This window comes from Labrus bergylta, chromosome 11 (genome assembly GCF_963930695.1).
Source record: "Labrus bergylta chromosome 11, fLabBer1.1, whole genome shotgun sequence".
NCBI classification, from domain to species: Eukaryota; Metazoa; Chordata; class Actinopteri; order Labriformes; family Labridae; genus Labrus; species Labrus bergylta.
Window position 1 is genome coordinate 26,112,129 of NC_089205.1, and position 26,679 is coordinate 26,138,807.

Consider the following 26,679-nt stretch of genomic DNA (forward strand, 5'->3'; position numbering starts at 1 on the left):
GGTTTTAAGTTATACAACCTGTGGTTTTTAAATCAAGTGTGTGTAATAAATCAATGCACCTACACAAAGAGGGTTATATTCCTTTAAATATTTATTTGCTTACAGAGAAAACAGTCATTTTGAAAAATATAAATAATTTGTTAAAAGAAATTATCTATTGGGATCTTGAGCGTGACTACATGGCACACACAAAGCTTGCGATGTTCCCTTGGTCCTTAACTTCTGTAAATGAAGCCCAGGAATCTTTAATAAACTTTAACTTTAAGTTTAGCTATGAATGCTCAAATTAGTTCCAAAGTCCCTCTCCATCCAAAATGCAAATCAGGCAAATAAAAAAAAGTCAAATCAATCCTTTAAACAGAGAGACACTGGTAGGTAGGCGTGTCAGGAAGTAGCATGAATCTCTTCAGAAATACTGAGATGAGTTTGTGCTGCATTGAAGCGTGTTAGTGTGGATAAGGTGCAGAGAGAGAGTCCTGAATGATTGGTGTTATTATAGTTTCTCGTCTCCTTCCTCCACATCCTTCAGACTGAGAACCTCCAGAGAACCTCGGCCTTTGGTCTCGCAGCGGATCAGCTCATCGATCTCCCTGTAGCAGCCGGGATCCACCAGACACACCTGAGAGGATGAGAGGGAGGAAGATTTCACAAACACGGACTGAAAAAGTAGCAAGTGGTCGCAAAATGATACCCACTAAAATACACAGGGGGAGTTAAAAAGTTCAAAATAGTTTGCTCAATCACAGACACACCGTGTGATCTTCCTCACCATTTCCAGCTCCTCATCAAAGTCTTCACTCTCCACGACCTGCATCAGCGGCTTCAGCTTCTCCTTCAGCCTCTTGGCCTCCTTGGCGGGCAGCACGAGTCGCAGCCTCATGTGAGCTCTCTGGATCTGCATGGTCTCCGTCAGCTGCCGGATCACCTCCAGAGCCTGGGAACAACGACACACACACACACACATTTCACATCTTAGGACGTCCTTTTTCACTTTTGAATATATTCTTCTGTCAAATTAAACAAGTTAAAATTGTCTTCATTTCTAAAATAAGACTCTGAGGTTTATAGTTTATTTTTCTTTGAGCATCTCAGATGTAATGTCAGTGCGATCCACTTATGTGCTTTGAGCTGCAGCTTCATTAAAGCAACTTGATTAAAAAAAAAACACTCCAGGTAAGAACAAATTACTTAAAGGTCCCATATTCTGCTTTATCTGGTTTTATATGCTCTTCAGTGTGTTTTCCAAGTGTCCTGTGCATGTTTAGGAACATCTATGTGCAAAAATTCAAAGTCTGTGGAAACGCGGCTTCTCCTACGTCATCCTGTTAGCTGTAGCATTAGCTGCTGTAACGCTCGGTTCTAACTCCCCTCGATAAAAATGTGTCAGTCCGACGTCATTGTCAGTGTGAGATCACTGATCTAAGCCCATTGGCTCGTTGTGGCAAGCCCTGCAGCTCATGTTGAAATTTCCGAGAAGCGTGCTGAGCAACTGACCAATAACGACAAAACGGATCGGCAGACCAATCAGAGCAGACTTGGCCCACGTGGGGTCTAACAGTGTGGGCTCAACAGAGTGCAGCGGACTTTAGCGATTGTGAACGTACAAAAGTAGGTACATAGATTAAATATACGAACCCCAAAAGGGGCAGAATATGGACTCTTTAAAAGTGCTACCTGCAGGAAGAGCAAATTCTCCAGTCTTCACAGTTACACTTGAATGCATCATTGCAGAGTACATTTTTCTTTTGGTGTCTTGTTAGCCCACATGACGGTTTGGCACTTAGTGTACATGACACATAAATAAAACACAATCAATCCATAGTACACATCAATCATGTGACATATTCAACTATATTTCCACGTGTAGTTTTGAAAGGAATGTAGTGACACATACTAGAAAAAATATATATTTTTGAGGCAGCAACTTAAATTCTTCACATGGGCACAACCACTTTCTCAGAGTCTCTTGAAAGGCGCTACATGAATCTAAGGAAGCTATTATTATTATTATTATTATTGTTATTATTATTAAAGACATCCACGTCTCACACCTGTTGTTTACTGCTCTTGTTAGGCTTGATGGAGTAGTGGATGTCCTTCATTGCCCGCTCGATGAGACTGACTGTGTACGGCCTCTTGGTCTCGGGGTTGACACACTTCTCTGCCACAATAGTTGCAATGTCCCTGAACGTGGTCTCCAGCTGACTCTGCCTCTCCTTGTCTGACACCTGCAGCTCTCCTTTGGCCAGGATCTGTCACAAAACAACAACAAAAAACACACAAAGACAGGAAACAGCACACAGAGAAGGTGAGAAGGTGAAGGTGAACACTGCTCTTATGGCAAGCCCTTTTAACATTAACACAGTCTGGCTGACAAGTAGCAATTTAGTTTTCACTCGTGGAATTTACATTTCAACATTTTGACATGTTGAAATGTTAATTCAAGATATCTGTAATTACGTTCTTACATGTAATAATTCCAGGTCAAGATATCAATAATGTAATTTCGACTAGTAAGAATTGCATTTTAGATATCTAGAATGAATTTATGATATCTGTAATGTTAGAACAATTGTAGATATCATAAATGAACTTTGTCACTAGTAAGAATACAATTGTTAATATCAAGAATTAACATTTTTACTAGAGAGAATTGAGTTGTAGAGATCATGAATTAGAATTGCGACATGTCAAAATGTCATTATGGATATGACGACTTTGAATTACAACATGTAAACATTGAATTACAGATATCTGTAAGTCAATTTGAATAAAAGTCAATGGCACAAGTTGACTAGCTGTAATTAAGTTACAGATATCTACAATGACCATTTCCAAAAATGAATTGTAGATATTTTTAATTAGAATTGTTACTCCTGAAAATCACATTGTGGATATGTCGGCTTGGAATTCTAACATGTCAAAAAGCAATTATTGATATCTACAATTGGTGTTACCGCTAATACCTAAATGTTGAAAGGGCTTTCCGTACGGCTCTGACTCATGAGAATGACACAGACACAGAATCAGTTCTCACCTGAGTACAGATTTCTGTGAGATCATCCGTCCCAAAAGCTTTGATCAAGTCTTCCTTCTTAGCCGTCTGACCTTTGGACACATTGATGAAGACTGAGTTTGTCTGCAAAACCTCATCCAGATCTTTCTCCCTGGAACAAAACACACAACACAAAGGAAGGACATTCAGATATGATTCTCTTAGTTAGATCAATTACACATCAAGGAAACAAACCAACACATGTCCTTTGACTCTTACACCAAGTAAACAAGATGTTAAATTCAAGCAGAACAAGGTAAACAGTGAGAGATGATTCAGGTGATGTAAACAGTGAGTTATGATTCAGGTGATGTAAACAGTGAGAGATGATTCAGGTGATGTAAACAGTGAGAGGTGATTCAGGTGATGTAAACAGTGAGAGATGATTCAGGTAATGTAAACAGTGAGAGATGATTCAGGTAATGTAAACAGTGAGAGATGATTCAGGTGATGTAAACAGTGAGAGATGATTCAGGTGATGTAAACAGTGAGAGATGATTCAGGTGATGTAAACAGTGAGAGATGATTCAGGTAATGTAAACAGTGAGAGATGATTCAGGTAATGTAAACAGTGAGAGATGATTCAGGTGATGTAAACAGTGAGAGATGATTCAGGTGATGTAAACAGTGAGAGATGATTCAGGTGATGTAAACAGTGAGAGATGATTCAGGTGATGTAAACAGTGAGAGGTGATTCAGGTGATGTAAACAGTGAGAGATGATTCAGGTGATGTAAACAGTGAGAGATGATTCAGGTGATGTAAACAGTGAGTTATGATTCAGGTGATGTAAACAGTGAGTTATGATTCAGGTGATGTAAACAGTGAGTTATGATTCAGGTGATGTAAACAGTGAGAGATGATTCAGGTGATGTAAACAGTGAGAGATGATTCAGGTGATGTAAACAGTGAGTTATGATTCAGGTGATGTAAACAGTGAGAGGTGATTCAGGTGATGTAAACAGTGAGAGGTGATTCAGGTGATGTAAACAGTGAGAGATGATTCAGGTGATGTAAACAGTGAGTTATGATTCAGGTGATGTAAACAGAGAGTTATGATTCAGGTGATGTAAACAGAGAGTTATGATTCAGGTGATGTAAACAGTGAGAGATGATTCAGGTGATGTAAACAGTGAGAGATGATTCAGGTGATGTAAACAGTGAGAGGTGATTCAGGTGATGTAAACAGTGAGTTATGATTCAGGTGATGTAAACAGTGAGAGGTGATTCAGGTGATGTAAACAGTGAGTTATGATTCAGGTGATGTAAACAGAGAGTTATGATTCAGGTGATGTAAACAGTGAGAGGTGATTCAGGTGATGTAAACAGTGAGAGGTGATTCAGGTGATGTAAACAGTGAGAGATGATTCAGGTGATGTAAACAGTGAGAGATGATTCAGGTGATGTAAACAGTGAGTTATGATTCAGGTGATGTAAACAGTGTAGGTGTTACTCACGCTCCTGTCCTCCAGCTCATGACTTTATTCTTGTAACAGGCGATTTCAAAACGCTTCCCTCCTTTCTTCATCCTCACCACCGCCACGTTAGTGAGCCGGATTTGATTTGTTGGTGTAAATATCGACATCCTGACGTTTCCTCGGACAGAACTGTCTGTCTAACACAATGTTATCATGGAAAACAAAAACAACGCTGTCAGGCTGAAGCATAGGGCTAAATGCGCCACAAGTGCGTTTCCAAATAATGTCCGACGTGAAACTTCAGCGGAACAAAAGTTCTGGTCCCCGTTTTATCTTCAGCTTGATTTCTATTATTTTCGGACTTTAGAGGAAAATTCTAAACTAATTTATGAAACGAATGTAATTTAAAAAAAACAAACTCAGTAAAACATTCATGGTTTCCATGGATACACAGTGTACCTAAAACGTTTAAGTTTGTTTCAAGGAAGAATAGAATAGAATAGAATAGAATAGAATAGAATAGAATAGAATTACTTTATTGATCCCAAACTGGGAAATTGTGGCGTTACAGCAGCAGGTTGTCCAAACACACAATATGAGCAAAAAACACAATGTTAGCAAATTTAAACATAATATAATATCAAATACAAAGTAAATAAGCACTAAAAATATCAAAACTAAGAATGGGAATATAATATAAAAATATTTATATATGTAATATATACAACCAGGATTTAACTTTAGCATTACTAGTCTTTAATAGGAATATTAAATATGGAAGATTAAATGTAAATGTTCAAAAACAGAGTTGTAAATGTTGTAAATTAAATATAAAAGATTAAATGTAAATGTGCAAAAACAGAGTTGTAAATGTTGTTAATTAAATATAAAAGATTAAATGTAAATGTGCAAAAACAGAGTAGTAAATAGACAGTATAGACATAAGTTAAAGTGCATGTTAAAGAGTTAAAAGTTAAAGAGCAAGGTGTATTAATGAAAATACCTGTACAGTTAATGAATAATACTACAAAATATCTGTTGGTCGCACTGATAAATGTGGCTATATAATCAAATTGTAAAGGTGTGTAGATATTCATTCGTTTGTTGTTTTATTTTGAAAATATTTTCCGGAAGTTTATGAATTCTGCATTAGCGCTGTCTTGATTTGATGTTGCAGTTCTTCAATATGTCCACTGGAGGGCAGTATTACCAATGTAATACTCCCACAGCCAACTCCGCCTAGACTGAAGCTATTAAACAATTTACCTACGACCACGACAGCAAATATATTTAAAATAAATCAGGTTGACACATAGACTGTACATATTATTATTATTATTATTATTGACACGATATTTCACTTAACATTTACCACTGAACACTTTTTTAAATGAAATTTCTAGAAGGAACGAGCTGATAGTCAAGAGAGAATAATTATATTCACAACACTTCCGGTGAGTACATTTGAAATAAAAGCAGTTAGGGCGACGTAGTAGCTGCTATGAGTCCTGAAGACGTTAAATTAAAAGAGCCAAACATGGTTATGATTTGTGCTGTGTGGTTTTTTTTTAGCTCCAAAAACCTGTAATTTCAAATTCACGCCTGGAACTGCTTCAAGCGCGCCGCCGACAACAATCACAACTCCATTTCCCAGCATGCATTTCGGCACAACAACATGGTTGCGCACATCATCACTTGTTAAGGATAGAGTGTTTTATTAAAGCGTTTTGCAGCGATGCTGAGTTTTTTCTTGTATATCTTACCTTTCACGAGTTGCGTGTCTGCCTTGGACGCCACAGGTGAGCTTACTCAAACTTATTACGGACCCGGAAACTGACTTTGTGCAGTTTAATAGTGAACGTCATTTCGTATTGTTGGTTAGCATACTATTGTTAGCCCGTGACCCGCCTGTTATCTGCTGCAGGTGACCCAAGGTGTTGACTTGTTACTTATCGTGAGAGTCTGGAGAATAATTTGTTGTGGTTCATTTGCAAAGTGGAAATCTATATCATTAAGATAAGATAAGATAAGATAAGATAAGATAACCCTTTATTGAGTGTTTGCTCAGTGAAAGACAAGAAGAAGAGCATGCATATGAGAACAAATAAAACAAGAATGCATAGGAATAAAAATGCAGATCAAGGTGCAATGTATTTATAAACTATTCTAAGTAAACTGTACACCAATTAAGATCTTAATTATTCACTCAAAACTATACAGGATATTGAGACATATTAAGTGACACTTGCCAAAATAAAAGGACTCAGTTGGATGTTTTTGCTCCCTTCAGTGTCCCAGCATGCCCACAGTCCCACTGAGAGCTGCGTCATGTGGATATGGCACTACAGGTTGTACTTGTATGCAGCTGCTGCTCTCGTCTTTGGGATCTGGTTCTCTGTGAAGACCGTCCTGAGGAAGGTGAGTCCCACACAGTCGATCATCATCTTCAGTTGCAGCAGTGTGTTTTGGCCTCTGCTTAGATTTCCAGTCATCTTCTTCTGTGAAGAGGAAGCTCAACCTGTCTTTAATTTGTCATTTCATTGATTTGCCTTCCTCTCTGTGTGTTTTTTTTTCAGAAAAGCTTCTCCAAAGACGTCGGCTCATTGGTCCTCAAAGCGGTGAAGAAGGACGACTGCTCGGGCAGAGACGCCGTGGTTCATGTGGCCGCTGTTAAAATCTTCTACGGCTCGCAAACTGGAACAGCAAAGGTACAGATACAGAAGAACCTGAACATCCTCCTCACTGACTTTGATTGTAACGTATAGACAATATGATTCTGTAAAATCAGAAATCGATTCGCTGCCTTTCTATTTTTGTAACCAGCATTAAAGACACAAACAGAGTTTATTTAAAACACTGCTAACACTTCATGTTAACATAAACTCAACATTTCCACTCTGTAAGCCGCAGAAACCAGGATTGAATTTATGGTAAATGAACGTTTTCAAACCACTATCCTTGTGCAAAGCAATGTTTCCCTCCTAGTCCGTCCACAGTGATTAGTCCAAGCTCAAACATAAAACATTTTCCACTCTGAGATGTGACTTGTGATGTACTCAGGGCTTTGCAAAGGCGCTGTCAGAAGAGGTGGAGACGTTGGGAATACCAGCGGAGGTGATTGACATGAAAGACTACGATCCAGACGATCATCTTGCAGAGGAGGTGAGCCACCCGTCAGAGGAGAAGCAGATTTTTTTCTTTGTCTAGTGAAGGAGAGAACAAAGTGTGAAAAGACCCGCAGTAAGCAGCTGAAGAAAGCCCTCGACTTGAGGATGTCAGAGTAAGAGACCGTGTCCTGTGTTCACAGCTGCTCCTCAGCACAGAACCCTCATTTATCACTCCATACATGTGAAGTGAGCGACTCATTGTTGTTTCTCTGATAAGAAGATTAAACATGCTGCAACAAGACGTTGCTCCAGGGTGATAATTAAACCTCTCAAATGTTTCCTTAAGCGCAGAAGTCTTGGCAACATGTACTTACAGGAAAAGATTAATCAACACAGAAAGAATCAAAGTGAAATGAATGATGAATGTTTTTGTTGTCTTATTGAAAGCGTGACAACAAACAGAACATCCAGCCTGCAGTGGTTTTATGTTCCAGCTCAGTGTTTCCCCTCGTTCCAATCTTCAAACAGCTGCCTCAGAGGAGCGATATATGTCACACTAATCCAGCTCAACCAGAGAACAATTGATTATTTTCATCACTTATCTTTTTTACTTGGACGCAGGCACCTTGTCGAGCTTTGAGAGATTGGATAGGAGTGGCTTTGGTTTAGAGACAGACAAAGATTTCAGTCAAAGGGAAAACTCCACAGGTGAAATGGACACAAGCATCTCCAGACCAGAGGGCTGAGGAGAGCTCCTGCATTACACCTTTAATCCATTTGACTTTATTTATATTTCATTTTATATGAATTAACATTATCCTGATCTTATCGTATTAGACTTCCTGAACAGTAGTCGTGCGGCTTTGTCTTAAAGGGGACATATTATGAAACTTGAGTTATATTATGCACTGTTTGTTTGTTTGTTTGTTTGTTTGTTTGTTGCAGTTGAGGCAGATTCAATCCGTATTTTACACATTTAGTTTGATTCTTTAATCATAACAACATTCATTATTTACTCTAATTCATTGATCACATTTTAAAAATACTTTTTTTTAACAATATGTTTATTGAGTTTTAAACATTTTTCCAAGACACACAATTACAATTAAATAAATTCTAAAGAAAAAAAAATATACACATGCACATATATACACATTTATAAAATAAAGGAGGAAAAAGTAAGATATAATAATAATAAAAAATAAAATAAAAACTTTAATGACAAAATGTTGCAAAATTATTACTGTCCGTATTAAATAAAAATAATGAAATGGATTACATTGCCATAGATGATTTGTTAATCACAAATATTCTGCCCTAGAACAGTTTCTGCTAAAATGACCACAAATACAGACATTACCAACTCTTTACCAGCCTCGCTCAAAATATGTGACAGATCTTTATCCCCATGAAAATGAATATATAGGCCCCAGATATCGTCAAATAATTCTCGTTTGTCTTCAAGTGTATATGTTACATTGATCACATCTTGTTTTTAATTTATAAAAGTCTCACTTTGTCTGGCTGTGTCTGAAGTGTGCAGTTCAAAAAAAGGCTTCCAGCATCTTTAAATGTAAGCCTTTGCTGTGTGTAATGAAATGCTCTGTTCACGCCTCCTTTCAGTGCTCCAACAAGTCGGTCTGTGTGTTTCTCGTGGCGACCTACACCGACGGCCGGCCCACAGAGAACGCAGAATGGTTCTGTAAGTGGCTGGAGGAGGCATCCACCGACTTCAGATACGGAAAGACGTTCCTCAAAGGCCTCAGATATGCAGTGTTTGGGCTCGGGGACTCCGTCTATAGTGGTCACTACAACATGGTAAGAAAAACATTTTCTGTGTCGAGTTCTATCAGAAAAATGCTGCTCGATAACAAAGAAGGTTTAAAGAACTGACTGACAGCTCTAACCATGTAGGAGGAGGCAGACTCCAGGTCAAAGTTCATTTAACACACAGCTCAAATGTCCATCTGTTAGTTTCTGTTTTGAAGGCCATGAATCAGCAGATTTTATTTGTTGAAACTTGATTTTTTTCTTCACCAGGTGGGTAAAAACGTGGACAAGTGGCTGTGGATGCTGAGCGGCGTAAGGATCATGACCCGGGTAGAGGGCGACTGTAATGTGGTCAAGAGCCGTAATGGCAGCATCCAGGCCGACTTCCTGGCTTGGAAGATCAAGTTCCTGAGCCGTCTGCAGGCTCTGGCCAAAGGCGAGAAGAAGAGCTGCAGGGGGAACTGTAAGACCGGAGGCTCCTGCAAGAACAAGAAGAAAGAGGAAGAGCAGCAGGAAGAGGAGGAGGAGGAGGAGCTTAACAGATCTAAGGTAGAGGTTCTTTTTGGTTCAGTAGTTTAACTCAGCGGTTGAAAGCTGCACGCATCATTAACGTGTCGTCACTGTTCGTTGGCAGGCTGCTGGAGGTTCTGTTTTTAGTTTCCTCTAACATCCTCCTGATTGTTCACTTCAATAGACACTTTGTTAAACTGAGGACAAAGAACTGAAATGAACAGATTGATTAGTAAGTGTTTGACCTTTTAGTAAAAAGTGGATGAGAACACGCCTTAGGCTTCTGAAATGTAATGTTTTATAATACTCTGTTTCAACCTGACCTTTACATGACTGTGTGGGAAAAAAAGTCCTTGTGGAGAATCCCCTAAATAAGCATCATGAAAGAAGTGAAGCCTTGTTTAGAGTTGATTCTGCAAATACATGTTCTCCCCTGACCCAGAATCCAAGAGAGAGAAGGTGAACACGATGAGTTCATACAAGAAGGTGAAAGGCTGAGAAAGTGTGCCGCTGATGTTCATTTAGTGAAATGTCCTCGGGCTTATGATGATGTTTATTTTTTTACACATTAAGGACACTCGGGTTATGAAAGCATGCAATGAAGTGGACGTGCTGGAGCTAAACTACCTCCACAATGTGATGAAATTCTGATGAGCCTGAGGAGTGTGACCGTCAGTTGATGAGCTCTGTTTTGAGTAGCATTCATTCTGTGTATTTTCCAGAGTAAGAACCGGGGTTATAAACGTCCTTCAAGGCTTACCGTACATACGATGTGTCATCTCTTGTCAATATGAAAATAGCACTTCTTTAATCACCTGTCACTGAAATGACACATTTCACACACACACACTCTCAGCTTTCATACGCATCACAGCACATACACATCATGACTGGTTGTCATGGTAGCAGGCACCTCAGAGCCAACTCTGTAGCTGAGACTCCGTCCCCCTCTGTCTGCAGCACTCGGTGCACTCAGCAGAGGTGACATTCAGCCGGAACCAACATGCTGCCGATTTATCTGCCCCACAGTACTGCTCGTGTGTTTGAATGCTGCAGCCGGTCATCTGTGCAGAGGCTTCCACACCGAGGACACAAAGTGATACATCCTGTTTAACACCACACACATGTTTGATGTATTTAATCAGGCAGAGCAAGATGAGACCACAATGGACAATCGATGTGCTCCCTCTCTTAGCTGTAGACAAGATGTGATTAGTTTTATGTGTCTTTTTAAAATTCTGTGCTCCTCTTCCATGCGACAGGAGGATCTGATGGAGTCGAGCAGTGATGAGGAGGAGTCTGGCGAGCAAAAAGAGAAAAGGTCAGGTTCCGTGGTCGACATGGAGGACCTGGGCAACATCATGAGCAGCGCCAAGAAAGCAAAGGTCAGACTCTGTCCAGCAGCATTCACACAATGTCCCGACATGTATGCATACCACCATCATTCAGGAGATCCCATGAAAGAGATGAAGTAGTCAAAATTGACAGATATTCAAAGTATCAACATGTATGAGGTAGATGTACAGAACTCGACTTTCTGCTTCACAGTTTTATCCTTCTGTGGTCGTTGAATCATTTCATATCGGAGCTCTACAGTCATCACCCTGCACGTTTATTTTGAGCGTTTCCGTGTCAAAGGCCTATAAGCGGCCACCGTCAGGGTTTGAAGCTTTCGACACCTTCGTCCCATCAGAGTGTGTAGAGGATGGAGAAGAAAAGTGGTGTCACTGAACGACGAGAGGCAGATGGGTTGATAGACACCAGACCCCCCGACAGGCGAGAAGCGGGGGCTTGCGTAAGATCGAGGACGCCCACCTCGCAGCCTTGTGAGCGACGAGTCACTCAAGAGGAGCAGAAAAAGAACAGAGACAGAAAAGGAATCATCGGTCTCCTTTAAGGACTGTAGTATAGAATAGATTAGAATAGAATAGAATGACTTTCTTGATCCCAAACTGGGAAATTGTGGTGTTACAGCAGCAGGTTATCAGAGCAAATAAAACAATATAATATTAAATTTAAAAAACAAGAATGAGAAGAGATAAATACATCAAGGATTTAACTTAACATTCCTACTAGTTTAAACAAAATGAAAAATGAAATACAACATTTATTCAGGTTTGTCAACTGAATGTAAAAATACTTGCTGGAGGTAAGAGATGTAAGTTTGTAACAGTGATGACAGTGGTAAATATGCAACAACAGTTTTCTGCACCTTTCAGAAAAAGCTAAAGACCCAGCTCTTTCATGAATACCTACTAACTTAATGATGATGGTCTCCATATTATTGATGATGATGATGGTTGTGACGATGGTTTCTGTTTGATAACGACGACTTATAAGATGGTTTCTATACTGATTAGAGCTCTCAAGAACTGCCCTCAATGTTGTGCTTTGCCTCTGGTCACTTCCTGTCAGCACCTGTGTGTCCAATCAGACTCAAAGCTGATCATTTGCTCTTACTGACATTGTTCCCTTTTTTCTAGATCCTTGCTTGTGTTGTTCTTACTCTCTGATGTACGTCGCTTTGGATAAAAGCGTCTGCTAAGTGAATTGTAGGATTGTAGAGTTGTAGATATAGGGGGTTATAGGGGGTTATCCAGAGCTGTGTGTACGGGAAGCAGGCAGGAGAGGCTTGAAAAGGAAGCAGGTGTGTGTACCTGTGTGAGTGGCTGAACAGACTGTGGCTGATCTCTTCTAACAGCAGGATAAAGACGCCTCACTGACTGGTGTTATAACAGGATAAAAACTTTAAGATAGTTTGTTTCTTTTCTCTGAAACATCAGTTTAAAATCAGCAACATACATGCTTTAATGAAGGTGTTTGTCTAGATGATGTATTTCTACTTTTATTAAAATATAAACATATTAAATAATAAGTGGTGACAATCCTCATCTATTCGTCTCTGGTGGATAAAATGAATATCACATTTCTTTGTCACAACTGGCTACTAGACGATGGTGTCTCTGCTGCTGCATGTTGAACTCATGCCTCAGTGTGAAATGGTCAGAACACAAAGATTGTGTCGTTTTTGTGGGTGCACCAAATAAATCTGCTCCTCCATTACACCCCGGCTTTTTATCTTTAGGAAAATGTTCCTCCCGTCAGCCTCACGTTTGCTCTGAAGGAACAGTGAGTAACTTAAGTGATTGCTCAGGGCTAGGTGTGTGACTGCAGCCTCTGTGGATCATACATTTTGTTCTCATGAAAACGTAATGACTTTATTACAAAGTGTTCTGTCGCGCTAGCTGTGCTGAACGTCTGGGGGAAGTTTCCCTTTTTCTTACAAAGACACAATGACTGCAACTCCTGAATGTCCCAGGCCTGTCCTCTCCTTTTGTGACATGAGTATAATAATGTGTGTCAGCTCTGTGGCGTTTGGACAGGCCTGTCGGTAAGCTCTGTGGGGATGTGTGTGTGTGTGGTCTGGGAACCTCACACACCAAACAGCTCATGTGGATTTACTGTTAGACAGATTTCCATCAGGCTTCATTGTGGTCAAACTTGGAAAGGAGTGTCAGTGAAAGCACCTGCTGCAAACGCATTCTAATCGATTGTGATTCTGGCTACGATGACTCACATGATCACACTTTGCATTTTTTTGAAACTTTGCATGTTTTTGCATCGTGTGGTCACACAGATGAAGGCAGTGCAAGATGTAATGAGTTAAACATTTACTATCTCCAAGTGATTATTTAGCAAAGCTGCAAATGAAGTGTGAACAAGGTCATTCCCCCTGACTGGAATATCTTAAACAGCTCGTAAAGTGTAGAGCCAGCTCAGGTCTACATGTTTTAGATCTATGCTCTGTGACACCCTGTAAATTACATGGATGTTATGGGATGTTTTGAGGGGTTTTTTCAGATAAAAAAAAAAAAAAAAGGGTTGGAGATTAATTCTGCACCAGTCTTGTTTTTTTTTTCTCAGTTTGAGATTCCTCTCATTATAAGCCCAGGTGGAACGTCTCTCCGTCTCTGTCTGACCACTAGGTGATGACAGAGACTCTCGTTTAGTCAAACTCTAATCTCTGAGTGAACCACCGCTCTGACATTTAACACCACACACTGTCACTTCACTCTCCAGCCTCATTAGCATGAATCCTCAGTGCACATCAGCATGATGGACATTTAACAAGTCAAATTATACAGGCAGCACAAAGAGAAGCTGAATGTTAGCGACTATCTGAGGCCTCATTTAAACACCCTGAAAGAGAAATAACATCGTTCATGTCAAGGTGGTTGACATCAAAACACCAGGCAAACAAAGGTGAGATTACTGTCTTTTACTGCAGATAACAAATGTATTATTTACAATATATCACCACTGGTCTTAGTAAAGTTAGTCTTGTTTTTATCTCTCTTCCATTATGCAACTCTACAACCCCCTGGACTGTAATTGTTGTATGTAATTATACTTGTGCACTAAACATCATCACATTTCCATTCAACAGAACACATTTCTACTTTACCTCTGCTCCTGAAGTCCTGTGGTACCTCTGCATCTCTTTTTATATCTCCTCACTGAACAGACTGTAAAACATATTCCCTGAGAGTTCAACACTAACATAATAATAATAATAATACATTTTATTTATAAGCGCTTTTCAAAAACTCAAAGACACTGTGTATTTGTTAAAAAAGACAGAAGGATCAGAACAGTATAAACTAACAGACATTGCAGCATAAAGGTAAAGCTATAGATAAACAGAACACACATCACAATCATACATCTCATACAGCTCATTTGAAGGTGAGTCTTGATCAGTGATTTGAATGTAGATGTTCATTCATTCAACCTTTATTTATACTCGAAAGATCATTGAGGGGCAACCCTCATTTACAATGACATCGAGTTATTACAGAAATAATTAGAAAACAGACATTAAATCAAAAAGAAAAACGGGACAGATAATACAAGACTGCTAAAATCAGTCTACAAAAGGCTAAAATGTACTAAGATAACGAAGCGAGTACAAAACTGCAATAAATAAACACACTTATGTAAAACAGTTACAAACAGAGGTTGGGTGGCTTAAAATCGGGTTTCTAAAATTCCATTTCCCTCAAGAAGATGCTGTATGTTGTTCTTGTGTCAGTGTAGTGTTGAATGTGTGTGGGGAGGGGGCAGCTATAGAGAAAGATCTGTCCCCCCAGGTTTGGTGTAAGAGGGAGTAGGGCTGGGAAATATGTCACGTTTTTAGGAGAAATCAATGACTTTTCAAACGACTTACAGGGTCTGATACTATCGTTAATATCCATATAGTTGATGTTACATTAAAATAAAGATATATGTGTCTTCTGTAGAGTCGCCTGTTCACCTAATCCTCCTCACACTGTCCATATCACCCAAACCTTCAAGAGAGCTTTCAGCATTCATCTTCAAAATGTCCCTTTTTGTCACCCTTTCTTAACAATATATCTCATGGGATATCTGTAACTTTGTCTATTTTCTAACTAAGCTGTCCAGAGATTCTTTCACTGGTTGTGACGTTTCATGATTTCATACAGTCTCACACATCTGTCTCTCTAGTAGATCTTCATCTTACATTCAATAAATGAAAGTGTCAGCATCTGTCCACTTTGCTCGTTATTCATCTCACATAGACTCGTAAGCTGCCTCATCCAGCCCTAAATGTTGTTTTAGTCTGTGTTGATGCCGATGCATGTAGACGGCTAGAGGGATCTAAATATGGAGGATGTGTTTGTCTGTGCTGATGTCAGTGATCCTGAAAGCCATGCATGAATGACGATGAGCGGATCACAGCTAAATTTGCTGGTGATACATTTTTTTTTCCCACAACTGTTTCCTTCAAATGTACCCCCATGGTCGATTGGCAGGGACATGCTGATTGGCTGCCAGAGTGCAGCATTCACACTACCTATCCATAATCCAAGCCCATCTGTTGCTCTGCTTCTATTTGTGCTCTGACAAGTGAAACTTCATTTTCAGTTTCTGCTAATTGCCCGATATATAGAATATAATTAATATCTTAATATAACAGGATGTTCAGCGGATGTTCTCCTGGGCGGTGAGTGATTCTGCCTGGAGGTCCAGTTCATGCTGTGGGATTGAGGCCAGTAAGGAGGTTGTCTGGGTCTTTCACCTGAGCAGCTACAAAGCTCTTTGAACCGGGTTCAGATGGTTTTAGGTTGGCGTCCAGAAGGAGGGATCAGAGAGGGAGATGCAGGCACCGGGCGTTTGTTCTGCCTCAGATTATAGCCGCTGTATGCCGGGTACAAAATCCTGTTTTTGTTTTTTTAGACCTTTTGTTACTGTTGGAATATAATTTACAAATATTGTAAAATGTGTTGGTGTCTGTGCCACCATGTTGAAGTACATGATGGTGACCAAGGCATTTCTGCAGCACATCCTGATAATTATGTTTTATTTATTTATCACAGTATTATCTATCACCTTCAGCTACTTGAATTGCAATAATTAAACGATGTGTTGAACCCTTCTTTTTATGAAGTACTGCACGTGACCACGAGAGGAGGTTTTTAAGTTAGGGAACATCAGTGACTTAGAAATGCATTATTTAACACAACAGGCCTCTCAATGCCAGCTTATTGAAGTTTAAAACCAAAAAGTGACCGAATCACACTTTTGTAAGCTGCATGTAAAACCAATGATTTACTGCAGACTAGTCGTGCTGTCGAAGAAATAATGGAAAAGAAAACTCAGAGAAAATGATGAAATAATGTCCGTCAATGTCAATACAGTCCTGTTCCTTCTCCCACACGTTGATCAAACGCTCACTCTGTGTTTTATCGCTGCACCAGACCCGCGTCGTGGCTCCAGAGCGATACACGGGGACTTTGACATGTCCCACTTCTATGAGTCCAGACAGGTCCAGGCAGGGTGAAAAGCTGAGCAGCGGGGACCAGCAGAGTCTCTGGCGCTGCACGCTAACACCACAGGGACAGACTGTTGCCCTGTTGGCTCCATGTGCTGTCAGATTGACATGTCAGGGGAGCAGAAAGAAAAGGTTATTCCATTTTGATGTTTTAAAGGAAATACAGCTTGACTCAGAGCTTCCTATAAACGGCTCTAATGTAAACCAGCAACAAGAACAAGATGTGGGAGGATTCTGACACAGCATGATGTCTTACTTCCTCAAAGCATCCCTCGTCACCGGCGCAGCTATTTCTCTGAGGGGCCGCTGCGGCTGTCAGTCAAAGGAGTGATATCTTTACTGCTTAATGAGAGGTGCATGCAGCTTAAGGTGCACTAAACAGACCATTCTGATGCATCGCTACAGGAGCTTGGATTTGGTCCAGGTACGAGTACACCATCTTTAGAGATGTCAGGAGAACTAGCTGCGCTCTGAACACATTATGTAATGCTCAGGTGCACAATTCATGAGCTGTGTATTTGCATGCTCATGTAGCAGCATTGTCTTATTTGTTGAGGCTTCTTTGCAGGGTTTTTGAGACCAGGAGGAGGTTAAAAATGTTTTTCCAGTTGAGTTCAGTCTCTCAGTTGCTTTAATAAAAAGCACATTTGTGTTCTTTGAAAGGCTTATTTTCTTCTGTGCTGCATTTAGCTTCAGCCTCAGTTTTTAGAAACACAGACAGACATTATAAAAACCCAGTACCATTACACTAAAGGCAAAGAGAAAGAAAGAAAGAAAGGGGACACTTATCCAAAAGTCCCAACAGTCCGGAGCTGCAAGTCATCAGCATCTTCTTTTAAAAAGCATCTACCCCTCTTCAAACTAGATTAAGGGTGAAAAAAAAAGACAAAACATGGTCTGATCAAGTAATGACAGAAAGGGTTTCTAATCCGTTCCATCTAACCAATAGAAAGTGTTTCATCATTTTTAGACCCAGCCATGCCTTCACTGAGAGCCCGTCTGTGGTGCAGAGGAAATGGCCTTGTCCAGTCAGAGCAGCCAAATAGATAGATTTACTTTATTGATCCCAAACTGGGAAATTGTGGTGTTACAGCAGCAGGTTAAATATTGTCCAATCACAGTCTGGCTGACTGTTAGTTTGGCAAACCAGCTGAATAGGACTGGTGTTCACTGGTATCATAGCAGCCGTTACAAAGCGGAGGATAAGATGTTTAGAGTTAAAGAAAGAGGTAAAAAAAAATGTGTCTCTCTGGTCCTTGGATAGTCATTGTCAGAGTATCAGACCTCTGTTGGAAGGAGGACGTGGAGACCCCATAGAAGTGAACCGTTATGATTGGAGCTGTCACTGGACTTGGTTAATCATCTCTCTTAAAAAAAAAAAAAAAAAAAAAGGAACCTGTTCACATGTACCTTTTTAAAAATTCAACTAAATCCATCTTCTGTTGAATCAGTTTCCAACACGTCTCTAAAGTGTTTACATTTCCATACAAACACTGTTCACTGCAGCTCTGTAATCGTGGCCTGAAGGAAGGAGTTAATCTTCCAAACAAACAGGCTCCAGCAGCGACTATCAGAAAAGACAGCTGCTGTGGTAAGAAGCTCAACAATAGTGTTGTTCTCCTTTAGACCTTTTGTTTCATTTCACAGAGCCTCAGAGGGGCCTTAGACCCGGATTACCCCCGATACTGTTCAAACAGATGATGCCTCTTTTACTCAAACGATGTTCATGTTATGCAATGGTTAACTTGTTATGTCACGCAGTCATTGAAGGACTGCAGAATAACAAGCCTTGATCTTCAGTTCTGTCAAACATCAAACACTTTGGGAGAAGCTCCTCTTGCTTTTAACTAAGTTCCCTGACGTGATGAGCATCGTCACGATCCAGCAGCTAACACACTTTCAAACAGGATATTTAGCTTTTTTTAGATGAAGTTTAAAATAAAAAAAGGATGTCTGGTTTATTTGTTTGTTTGTTTGTTTGGATCTCCATTAGCTGAACCCTTGAGCACAGCTAGTCCTCCTGGGGTCCACATAAGGAGGGGTCAATAAAAGCTTCCATGTACACTGCTCTCAGGGGTTCTGTTAAACTCTCACTGAACCCTCTTAGGTTCAGTCCTGCAATCTTTACTTCGTCCCAGATCGTGAATTCAGACACATACATCTCTTTTCTATTTGATTTAGTTAAATTCTTGGTTCAAACATCGCTTTAAAAGTTAAACGTTTACTTTAAGTGAGTCTGAATTCTCTCAACATTAAGTGTACATTATTAAAGTTGTGATTTTATACTTGACGGATGCGAGTCACTGATCCGGATATTTTCATCCATCCCTTAATGGCTTTTTAAAAAAATAACCGACTCTACATCTTGTGTCTGCCACAGAGCAAAGCTGAAGGTGGAGGAGACGGCCCGATGGTGAAGCTCTCCAAGTTAAACGGAGTGAAGAAGGTTGTAGATGAAGAGGAGAGGAGAGAGATGATCACGCCCGCTCTCAGAGACGCACTGACAAAGCAAGGTGAGCTTTGATTTAATGGATAAAATACAACAAATGTGTTATCAATCAATCAATCAAACTTTGTTTATACAGCACCTTTCAGACAAATTCAATTGCAGTTCAAAGTGCTTTACAAGAGTGCAGAAAAGTTTGAGAGACTAATGCACACCAATAAGAATAACAAAATATATATAAAAATAAAATATGACACATAAAAGCAATAAGATATTAAAATTAATTCATAGGAGAAGAATATTTAAAATTGTAGTAGGATAAAAAGACAATACAATAATGTTAAGATTTGAATTTATATAAAGCACTATATAAAAGTCAGACTGAATATGTTATGTGTTATCCATGTTTGCCACAGCTTTGTTGAGGATCTTTATGAATCTCTGACTCGGGTTAAACTGTGCAGCAGTCATTTTCCAAACATCTGCCGGGTGTCACCGCTGACTCTGGGTAATATATTCATATAATGTAGCTGCACTGCTTCGCAATAAAAAAAAAAAAAAAAATCACATTACAGGCCGCGCACAGCTGCTTGTCAGCATATCCTTAACCTTGCTCTTATCACAAGGGCAGCAAATTGTCAGTCAACATAAAACATGAATCATGAGTCCACCTGTTTTGAAAATGAGCAGTGAATCAAACCGACGTACAGAAACTGTCAAGAGAAAATGTTTTCACTGAACTGTTCTCGCCCATGATCAAAGTCAACGATGGAGGGGTCTCCTCTCAAACTCCAATGATTTTACAAACCTAAATATGTTTGTAAGTATCCCGTCCCTGGACGTCGATGACTTTATCGTTTGAGGCAGGAAGAAGTCAGACACATCGGAGCTGTTTGTTTGACCATCTTCAAGTTAATGAGCTGCTCAAACTGCATCCTGTGTTCCCGACGTTTTTCTAATATCCTGACAGAGAAATTGGTTGGGCGAAGCCGGCCAGAGGTGCTTCTCGAGAAGAAGTGTGGAGCAGGGGAATTCTTGTTGTCTAATGGCTCCTAATGATGCATTGCAGTCCAATTAGCCTCTCTGCCTCCTCCTGTCCTCAGGGTGCAATCCCCAGAGTCTCACTTCTCGCTCTCTCTCTCCTCCCACACCAAGAAACATCAACAAAACGGATCCCAGCTGGTGTGGAAGGGGAGTTCTAGTTATTCAACTTAACTTACATAAAAAGCATGTTAGTCTGCTTTTGAGGATCAGACATTAACTCACTGTAACGTCACTTGTTACCAGTGTACCCCTGATACACATTAAGAATAGTGCGTCCTGTTGTTGGATTGGATTTGTGGGAATGTTGCCTGATGTGGAATCTGAAGTTGGACTAAATGCTTAACAATGATTATAGCTCAATATTGATGAAATTACAACCTCTGTTCTGATAAGTGGAGCTACTTTTTGTGCATCCATGTTTTCTCTCTGTCAGTGTTTGTTTTTGATAAAGCCCCCTGGTGTTAGTTTCAGTCCATTACCTAAATGGACAGCCATTTTCATGCAGAGACGTCCATTGTTAGTCTACACAGTACTTTATAAAATGAGAGCAAAACATCACTGGAATCACCCGACTGTTGACCGGTCTCATGGTGTTAGCGTTGGCTAGAGTCTCTCTCAGAGGATAGCTCCTCGTATTAGTCATAAAAGAATAATGATGTTTTCATGACACTGAGTCTTTGAAGGTTGTGTTCTGTATCCTCCGCTTCTGGCATGTCATGGATGTAAAAGTCACACATGTGAAGAGACTGTAGTTTCATGTCAAAGACTATTTGAACAGTTCTTCAGGATGCCTTCGTCCTGAGGCACGTCCCTCTTCTATGAGTCCAGACAGGTCCAGGCAGCGGGGACCAGCAGAGTCTCTGGCGCTGCACGCTGAACACCACAGGGACAGACTGTTGCCCTGTTGGCTCCATGTGGTGGCCTCTGCTGTCAGATTGACACGTTGGACTCACCTGTTTGTACCTGAATCTGTTTCTTCTTTCTTGTGCAAAATGTGCACAAAGAGTTAACGGAGTGGGCGCACAAACTGCACATCCATTTCGAAACGCAGTTTGAACGTGTTTGGTTTCATTAATCTCGTCAAATTTAATTAAAAATAAAAGCTGTATTTTCTCATGTCCCGTAAGATCCCGATAAAGAAGCTGAAGGCTGTTCAAAATAAATTAGGCTGATTTTTCCACTCTTTAATTAAACACATCGCCCCCCTCCTCCCCCAGCTCATTTGAATTCCCTCAGGCGGCTCTGAGTGAGTGAACGGTCACAGATCAAAGAACCAATTGTTTTTAGAATCTGAAATAATGTCATACCCAAATCTCTTGGACACTCCTGTTTTTATGCTGTAAAGATAACCCCAACCCCCCCCGCAGGCTGCTCCTACATGACTAGTGGGAGAAGTCGTTGAATTGTTTTCCTTTATGGAGAGAAGTGATGTGCAACTCAACGAGGAGGCAGAGTTCTCCTTACCACCGAGCACTGCACACAAACTTATTTCTACCTGACCTCGCTTGACCTCTCAGAGAGTAACAAGAAGAATGTCAAAGAATGTCAAAGACAAATGTTCGGCCTGGATTCTGAAATAGATATGTAAACTTCAGAGGGTCACACCAGTTCACACCAGTCGTTTAAAGTGGGAAAAAGCGCTAATGGGATATGGCCGCTTGTTACCCGTGTTTTTTCTATTTTTCATTTGCCAAAATCGGATTTGAGAAAACGAGTCGTTTTTGTTTGTGTTTTGGAAACGACTATTGAAAAAAAGTGCACGGTTTTCTGTTTGTTTGTTTTTCCATTTTGGTTTCATATTGATGAATGAATACAGATTTATCAGTTCTCTTTGTCATTTTCTCTTTGTCTCATGCATCGGCATGTTGCACATCAAAGGACATTTATTCATAGCAATAACTGGCTCTTTATGCTGATATAGTTTCTCCGTGATTACAGAGAAGAGGGAAACGTTCTTCTCTCCGCCCACCTCCCCCTCACTCTCCTCTGACACTTGAAAGGACACGGAGGCATTGGAAATCGATCTCCCAAACAAACACTGGAGGGCTTACATTAAGATCATTAATAGTTATATAACGTCCCAGCAGCAGGACCTGTGGTCTCCACAGTCAAGTTAGCCTGGGGTCATACATCCTGATGTGTTCATGTTGTTGCTAGGAGCGAGGTGAGAGCAGGACGTGTCTGCTCTGCAGGCATTTTCATGTGGAAAATGGATTTGTAGCTGGACGGCGTGCTTTCTGCCCCCATCGAGAAAAAGCAAACATTATGTTGTTTGAGCAAAACATAAATTGAATTCTGTGCATGTTCTCCTTTTGTTTGTTGGTGCATTTGTTGCTGGAGTTTTTTCAGAAAGGAGAATTTTCCACATTCAGTCTTTTCTACCAATATTTTCTAAACAGCTTTACGTGATAATATTTGTGTTTGACTCATCTTGCATCAAACGTCTGATGGATGGATCAGCTCAAACACAACCCGATCTCTCCTCGGCTTTTAATAAGATGTTTTAGCTGCGAGGATTTAAAAGAAAAACACAATTAAGACTTGAAAATAGAAAAGGAGCCACCTCAAGACAAAAACAGGCAGACACTGAAAAGATTAACTAGATTATCTATAAAACTCCTGGACTAGAATATATACAACCGAGCCCCTTTTTGATTCCCAATAACAACTTTATTCATACAGCACTTTTCAGAAACAAGTTACAAAGTGTTTCCAATCAAAACAAGACAAAATAATCAAATCAAATACACAAACCAGAAAATAATACAACAAATAAGAAAAGCAAATAAACAGGTCAATAAAACCCAAGCCTGGATTAAACATATACATGTAAATTATATCAATAAAAAGCTGGTGAAGAAGAACATGAAAACACAGTCGGTTAAGAAAAAGCCCACCGGTAGAAATGAGTCTCTAGAAGTGATTTAAAGTAGGACACTGTGTTTACTGAGTTTCACAGCTGTGGGGCTCCAACTGAAAAAGGCTTGGTCACCTTTTGGGACCGGTCGGGTTTTAGGAACCGCTAATAGCGCCCTGCTGGAGGATCTCATGCAGATCAGGCTCATAGGACGTTAGACAATCACAGATATCGGCCGGGGCCTGAGCATTTCAGGTTTTTAGAAACAATAAGATCTTAAAATCAATTCTGAATCTCACATGTGAAAGGAAGCAAGGAAAGGTGATATTCAGTCACTTCTCCTGGTATGTGTTAAAGGCCTGGCTTTGTATTTTACACTTACTAATGCCAGAAGAAAAGTTCATTACATTAGTGGAGTCTGGAAGAAATAAAAGCATGGATGACGGATGAAGTCGGCAGGAGAAAGGAATGACCTGAGAAGAAGTGATCCCAACATCATTTTCTGTAGTAGATGAAGTGATACAGATAAAAAACGCACTTTGATAGAGTCTACAAGAGAGGAGGTGTTTAAAAAAGAGACTTGCCAGGACTCAACCAAGAAGCCAAGAAGTATTCAGCCGTAATATCAGAGGTTCGTGAGGCAGGCTTGTTAAGAAAGACAATTTGAAACACTTACTCCTTCTTTTGAGCTGAAGGGGGATCTGAAATGTGTCCTGCCTCCCCTCCTCCTCGCTGTGGACCTGCCCATCAGCACCCACTGGTCACTTTTAGGAGATGTGAAGTCGCCTAGCAAAGGATGTGAACGCTGAGCAGGGCTACGTTGATGTAATACTCACAGAAAATGAAAAGCTATCTGCTGTGGAGTGTTGGGTCAAAGACGTGTTGTTCTCTCTCTCTCTGTGCAGGGTACAAACTCATCGGAAGTCACTCAGGAGTGAAACTCTGTCGATGGACCAAGGTAATAGAATTTACTCCTCTCAGTATACAGGCTCAGACTTTTGACAAAGCGAGTGCATGAATCATATTAAAGACGTGGTTTCTGCTCGTCAGTCTATGCTGCGAGGGAGAGGAGGCTGCTACAAACACACTTTCTATGGTATCGAGTCTCATCGCTGCATGGAGACCACCCCCAGCCTCGCCTGTGCTAACAAGTGTGTCTTCTGTTGGAGGTAGGTACCTGAAGAATACATCAAGTTAAGTAAAAATAGACTTTTGACAGCGTCCAATATAAATTATGTCAGTCTGATGATAGATTTAAAAATGTTTCCATTTCACAAAGCTCATCTGATATTTCTGTGCTCCTTCCCAACTCCCTTAATATCAGGTCAGGGATAGTGACAACACTAATGAGAAATCAGGGAATATTAGGTTATACAGACATTAGGGCTGGGCAATATATTGAGTTTTTCAGATATGTCGATATATTTTCAAACAAGATGTAGGGTAAAACAATATCGTTAATATCAATATAGTTTTATGTGGCATTAAAATGACGTTACAGAGGTGCCAGGTTTTTCTGGCTTTTCTTTATTTTTCCATGTGTTTTCACTGTTAATAAAAAAACATATCGATATATATCGAGTATCTTCATTCAGCTAATAAATATCAAGATATGAGTTTTGGTCCATATCGCCCGGCCCTAACAGACATTAACACGTTGGCTTGAAATGTGATTTAAAATAACTTTTAAGTCCTTTGAGGGCGGACCAGAGGCGTCCCCATCCTTCTGTCTGTTGCTTCCAATGATTTCCATTTGACTTCCTTCCTTCACTTGTTTTATAAACAGTTAAATGATTGAAGGTGAGCTGTTGTCACATCGTCTTAGTTGTTTAAGATAGAGGGTGTTTTTTAAACTCTGAAATATGGCTTCTTGAAACATGAAAGGCAGCTAACGTTTGAAGAGCAGCATGCAGGAATGTCTGCATGCTCAGTCTTCTTCTTGTCTAAACCTAAATGACGTACCGTGTTATAAGAACACTTCCTGTCATCAAGTCATGATGACTTGATGACAAAGTTCCCATTAAAAAGTCGACTGTGTTGAACACTGAAAGGTCAGATTGTGCTGCTGTGAACTGCTTCCCTGTCGTCACAGATTAAGCTCGTCTCTCTTAAAAAGCAGCCATGTGGGCTGACAGGCGGTATGAGATCTTCAGGGCACGGATGTAAATTTGAGTCCGCCGTGTCCATCCATCTGTTTGAAGCAACAGGTGGATTTTCAAACTGATGTGCACAAGTGTATTTGTAGCGTGCATATGTATGCGATAGACTGTGTGCATTTAGCTGTGCCTGAGGATTTGTCATTGCACCCTGCAGTCACACTTAAGACTCTCAGATGGTGTCATCTACACCTAAAGGAGGTGTGATCTTTATAGTACGATGTGTTCTTTCTCTGTGGGTTTTTCATAGGATGACAACAGCCCTCGTAAATCTGTGAATTACGGCTGTGCAATATGATCATTTTTATCTATTTATATGGTTTTATTTATTGCTTGTTTTCAAAATGTGACTTTATGTGAAACACAAAAGTGAAATGTTGTAAAATCAATCATGTGTTTAATAATGATGATTATGATTTTTCCCTTAACGGAGCAGCTCTTCAGTGAATTCATGTCTGAGTCTTCATATTTGTCACCTTGTTAGAAAGATTCCTGATTCCTTCCTGACTCTCGGTGATGTGTTCAACATTGCTATTTGAGTGAAATGACTTCTGACACAAGTCTTAATCTATCTCCATCAGAATGAAACAGCGGTACAGGCTGACAGTTATAGGAAGTGCTCAGGGAGGCAGAGAACAAGTGAAGGTAGCTTTTTCCTAACAGACGTGTTCAAGCCGTTTATCTGCCACACTAACAGACATCACACCAACCCTGTGGGCACCGAGTGGCGCTGGAAGATGGACCCTGCTGAGACCATCCTACAGGACGCAGTGGACAAACACCAGAACATGATTCGACAGTTCAGAGGTTGGTCACACATGCAGACACGAGTTTCCTTTGTTTCTCCATCAGTCTGTTTGGCATACGAGTGAATCCTCCCTGAAGAAAATCAACACAGACACAGACACAGCACACTGCACACTCTGTCTCCTTACTAGTTTCAATTTACTGCTTCTAACCTCTTATGAGCCCCATGTGCAATGAAGCATTGAATATCAAAACCAAATGTTATGTCTGCTAATTGTCACACTCTCTCTATGCTACCTCATAAATCATTTCTCAAAACACAGACTCACACACACACACTCACACACACACTCAGTTCCCCGATCTGACAGCTCCTTTGTGTCGCACTTGTCGCAACTTCACTCGTATTTTCTCCAAACAAGTCAATATTTGAGTCATAAACTCACTTAGGGATCGACGACTGAATTGGATTTAAACTATGTAAAAGTTTTTTAATATAAATGCATCACTAAGCCTTTGTTTGGGCTGAGGCAGAAAGGGCTCCATTTATAGATCCTGCACTACCACCACTTTTGGCATGAGGGACTTTTTTTTTTTTTTTTTTTGTCTGGCTGCAGTCAGCGTTGCCTGAGGATTGCTTTTTAGAGGGCCAGAGCTTAAACAGTCCAAACAGAACTAGCTGATCATCCTTTGAGTATTAGCTGAGCAGACTTTCTT

General features: G+C 40.2%; 2 protein-coding genes across 2 annotated transcripts in view; one reads left to right on the forward strand and one right to left on the reverse strand.

Annotated features, from left to right (window-relative positions):
* Nucleotides 1-75: 75 nt before the first annotated feature.
* Nucleotides 76-4,750, reverse strand: sbds (SBDS ribosome maturation factor). Its single transcript, XM_020649242.3, has 5 exons — nt 4,512-4,750; nt 3,038-3,167; nt 2,052-2,252; nt 770-934; nt 76-619 (listed from the first exon to the last, which is right to left on the reverse strand). Exons 1-5 carry the CDS (start codon nt 4,637-4,639, stop codon nt 494-496), a joined length of 750 nt encoding a protein of 249 aa, XP_020504898.1. The 5' UTR covers nt 4,640-4,750; the 3' UTR covers nt 76-493.
* Nucleotides 4,751-6,134: 1,384 nt separating this feature from the next.
* tyw1 (tRNA-yW synthesizing protein 1 homolog (S. cerevisiae)) overlaps nt 6,135-26,679 on the forward strand; it is a 61,463-nt gene continuing 40,918 nt past the window's right edge. The window contains exons 1-11 of the mRNA XM_065960488.1: nt 6,135-6,271; nt 6,763-6,890; nt 7,049-7,180; nt 7,533-7,634; nt 9,203-9,397; nt 9,620-9,898; nt 11,122-11,244; nt 19,093-19,225; nt 23,965-24,017; nt 24,110-24,228; nt 25,913-26,022. Coding sequence (XP_065816560.1) covers nt 6,208-6,271; nt 6,763-6,890; nt 7,049-7,180; nt 7,533-7,634; nt 9,203-9,397; nt 9,620-9,898; nt 11,122-11,244; nt 19,093-19,225; nt 23,965-24,017; nt 24,110-24,228; nt 25,913-26,022 — 1,438 coding nt within the window. The 5' untranslated portion in view covers nt 6,135-6,207. The remainder of the gene's footprint in view (nt 6,272-6,762; nt 6,891-7,048; nt 7,181-7,532; nt 7,635-9,202; nt 9,398-9,619; nt 9,899-11,121; nt 11,245-19,092; nt 19,226-23,964; nt 24,018-24,109; nt 24,229-25,912; nt 26,023-26,679) is intronic.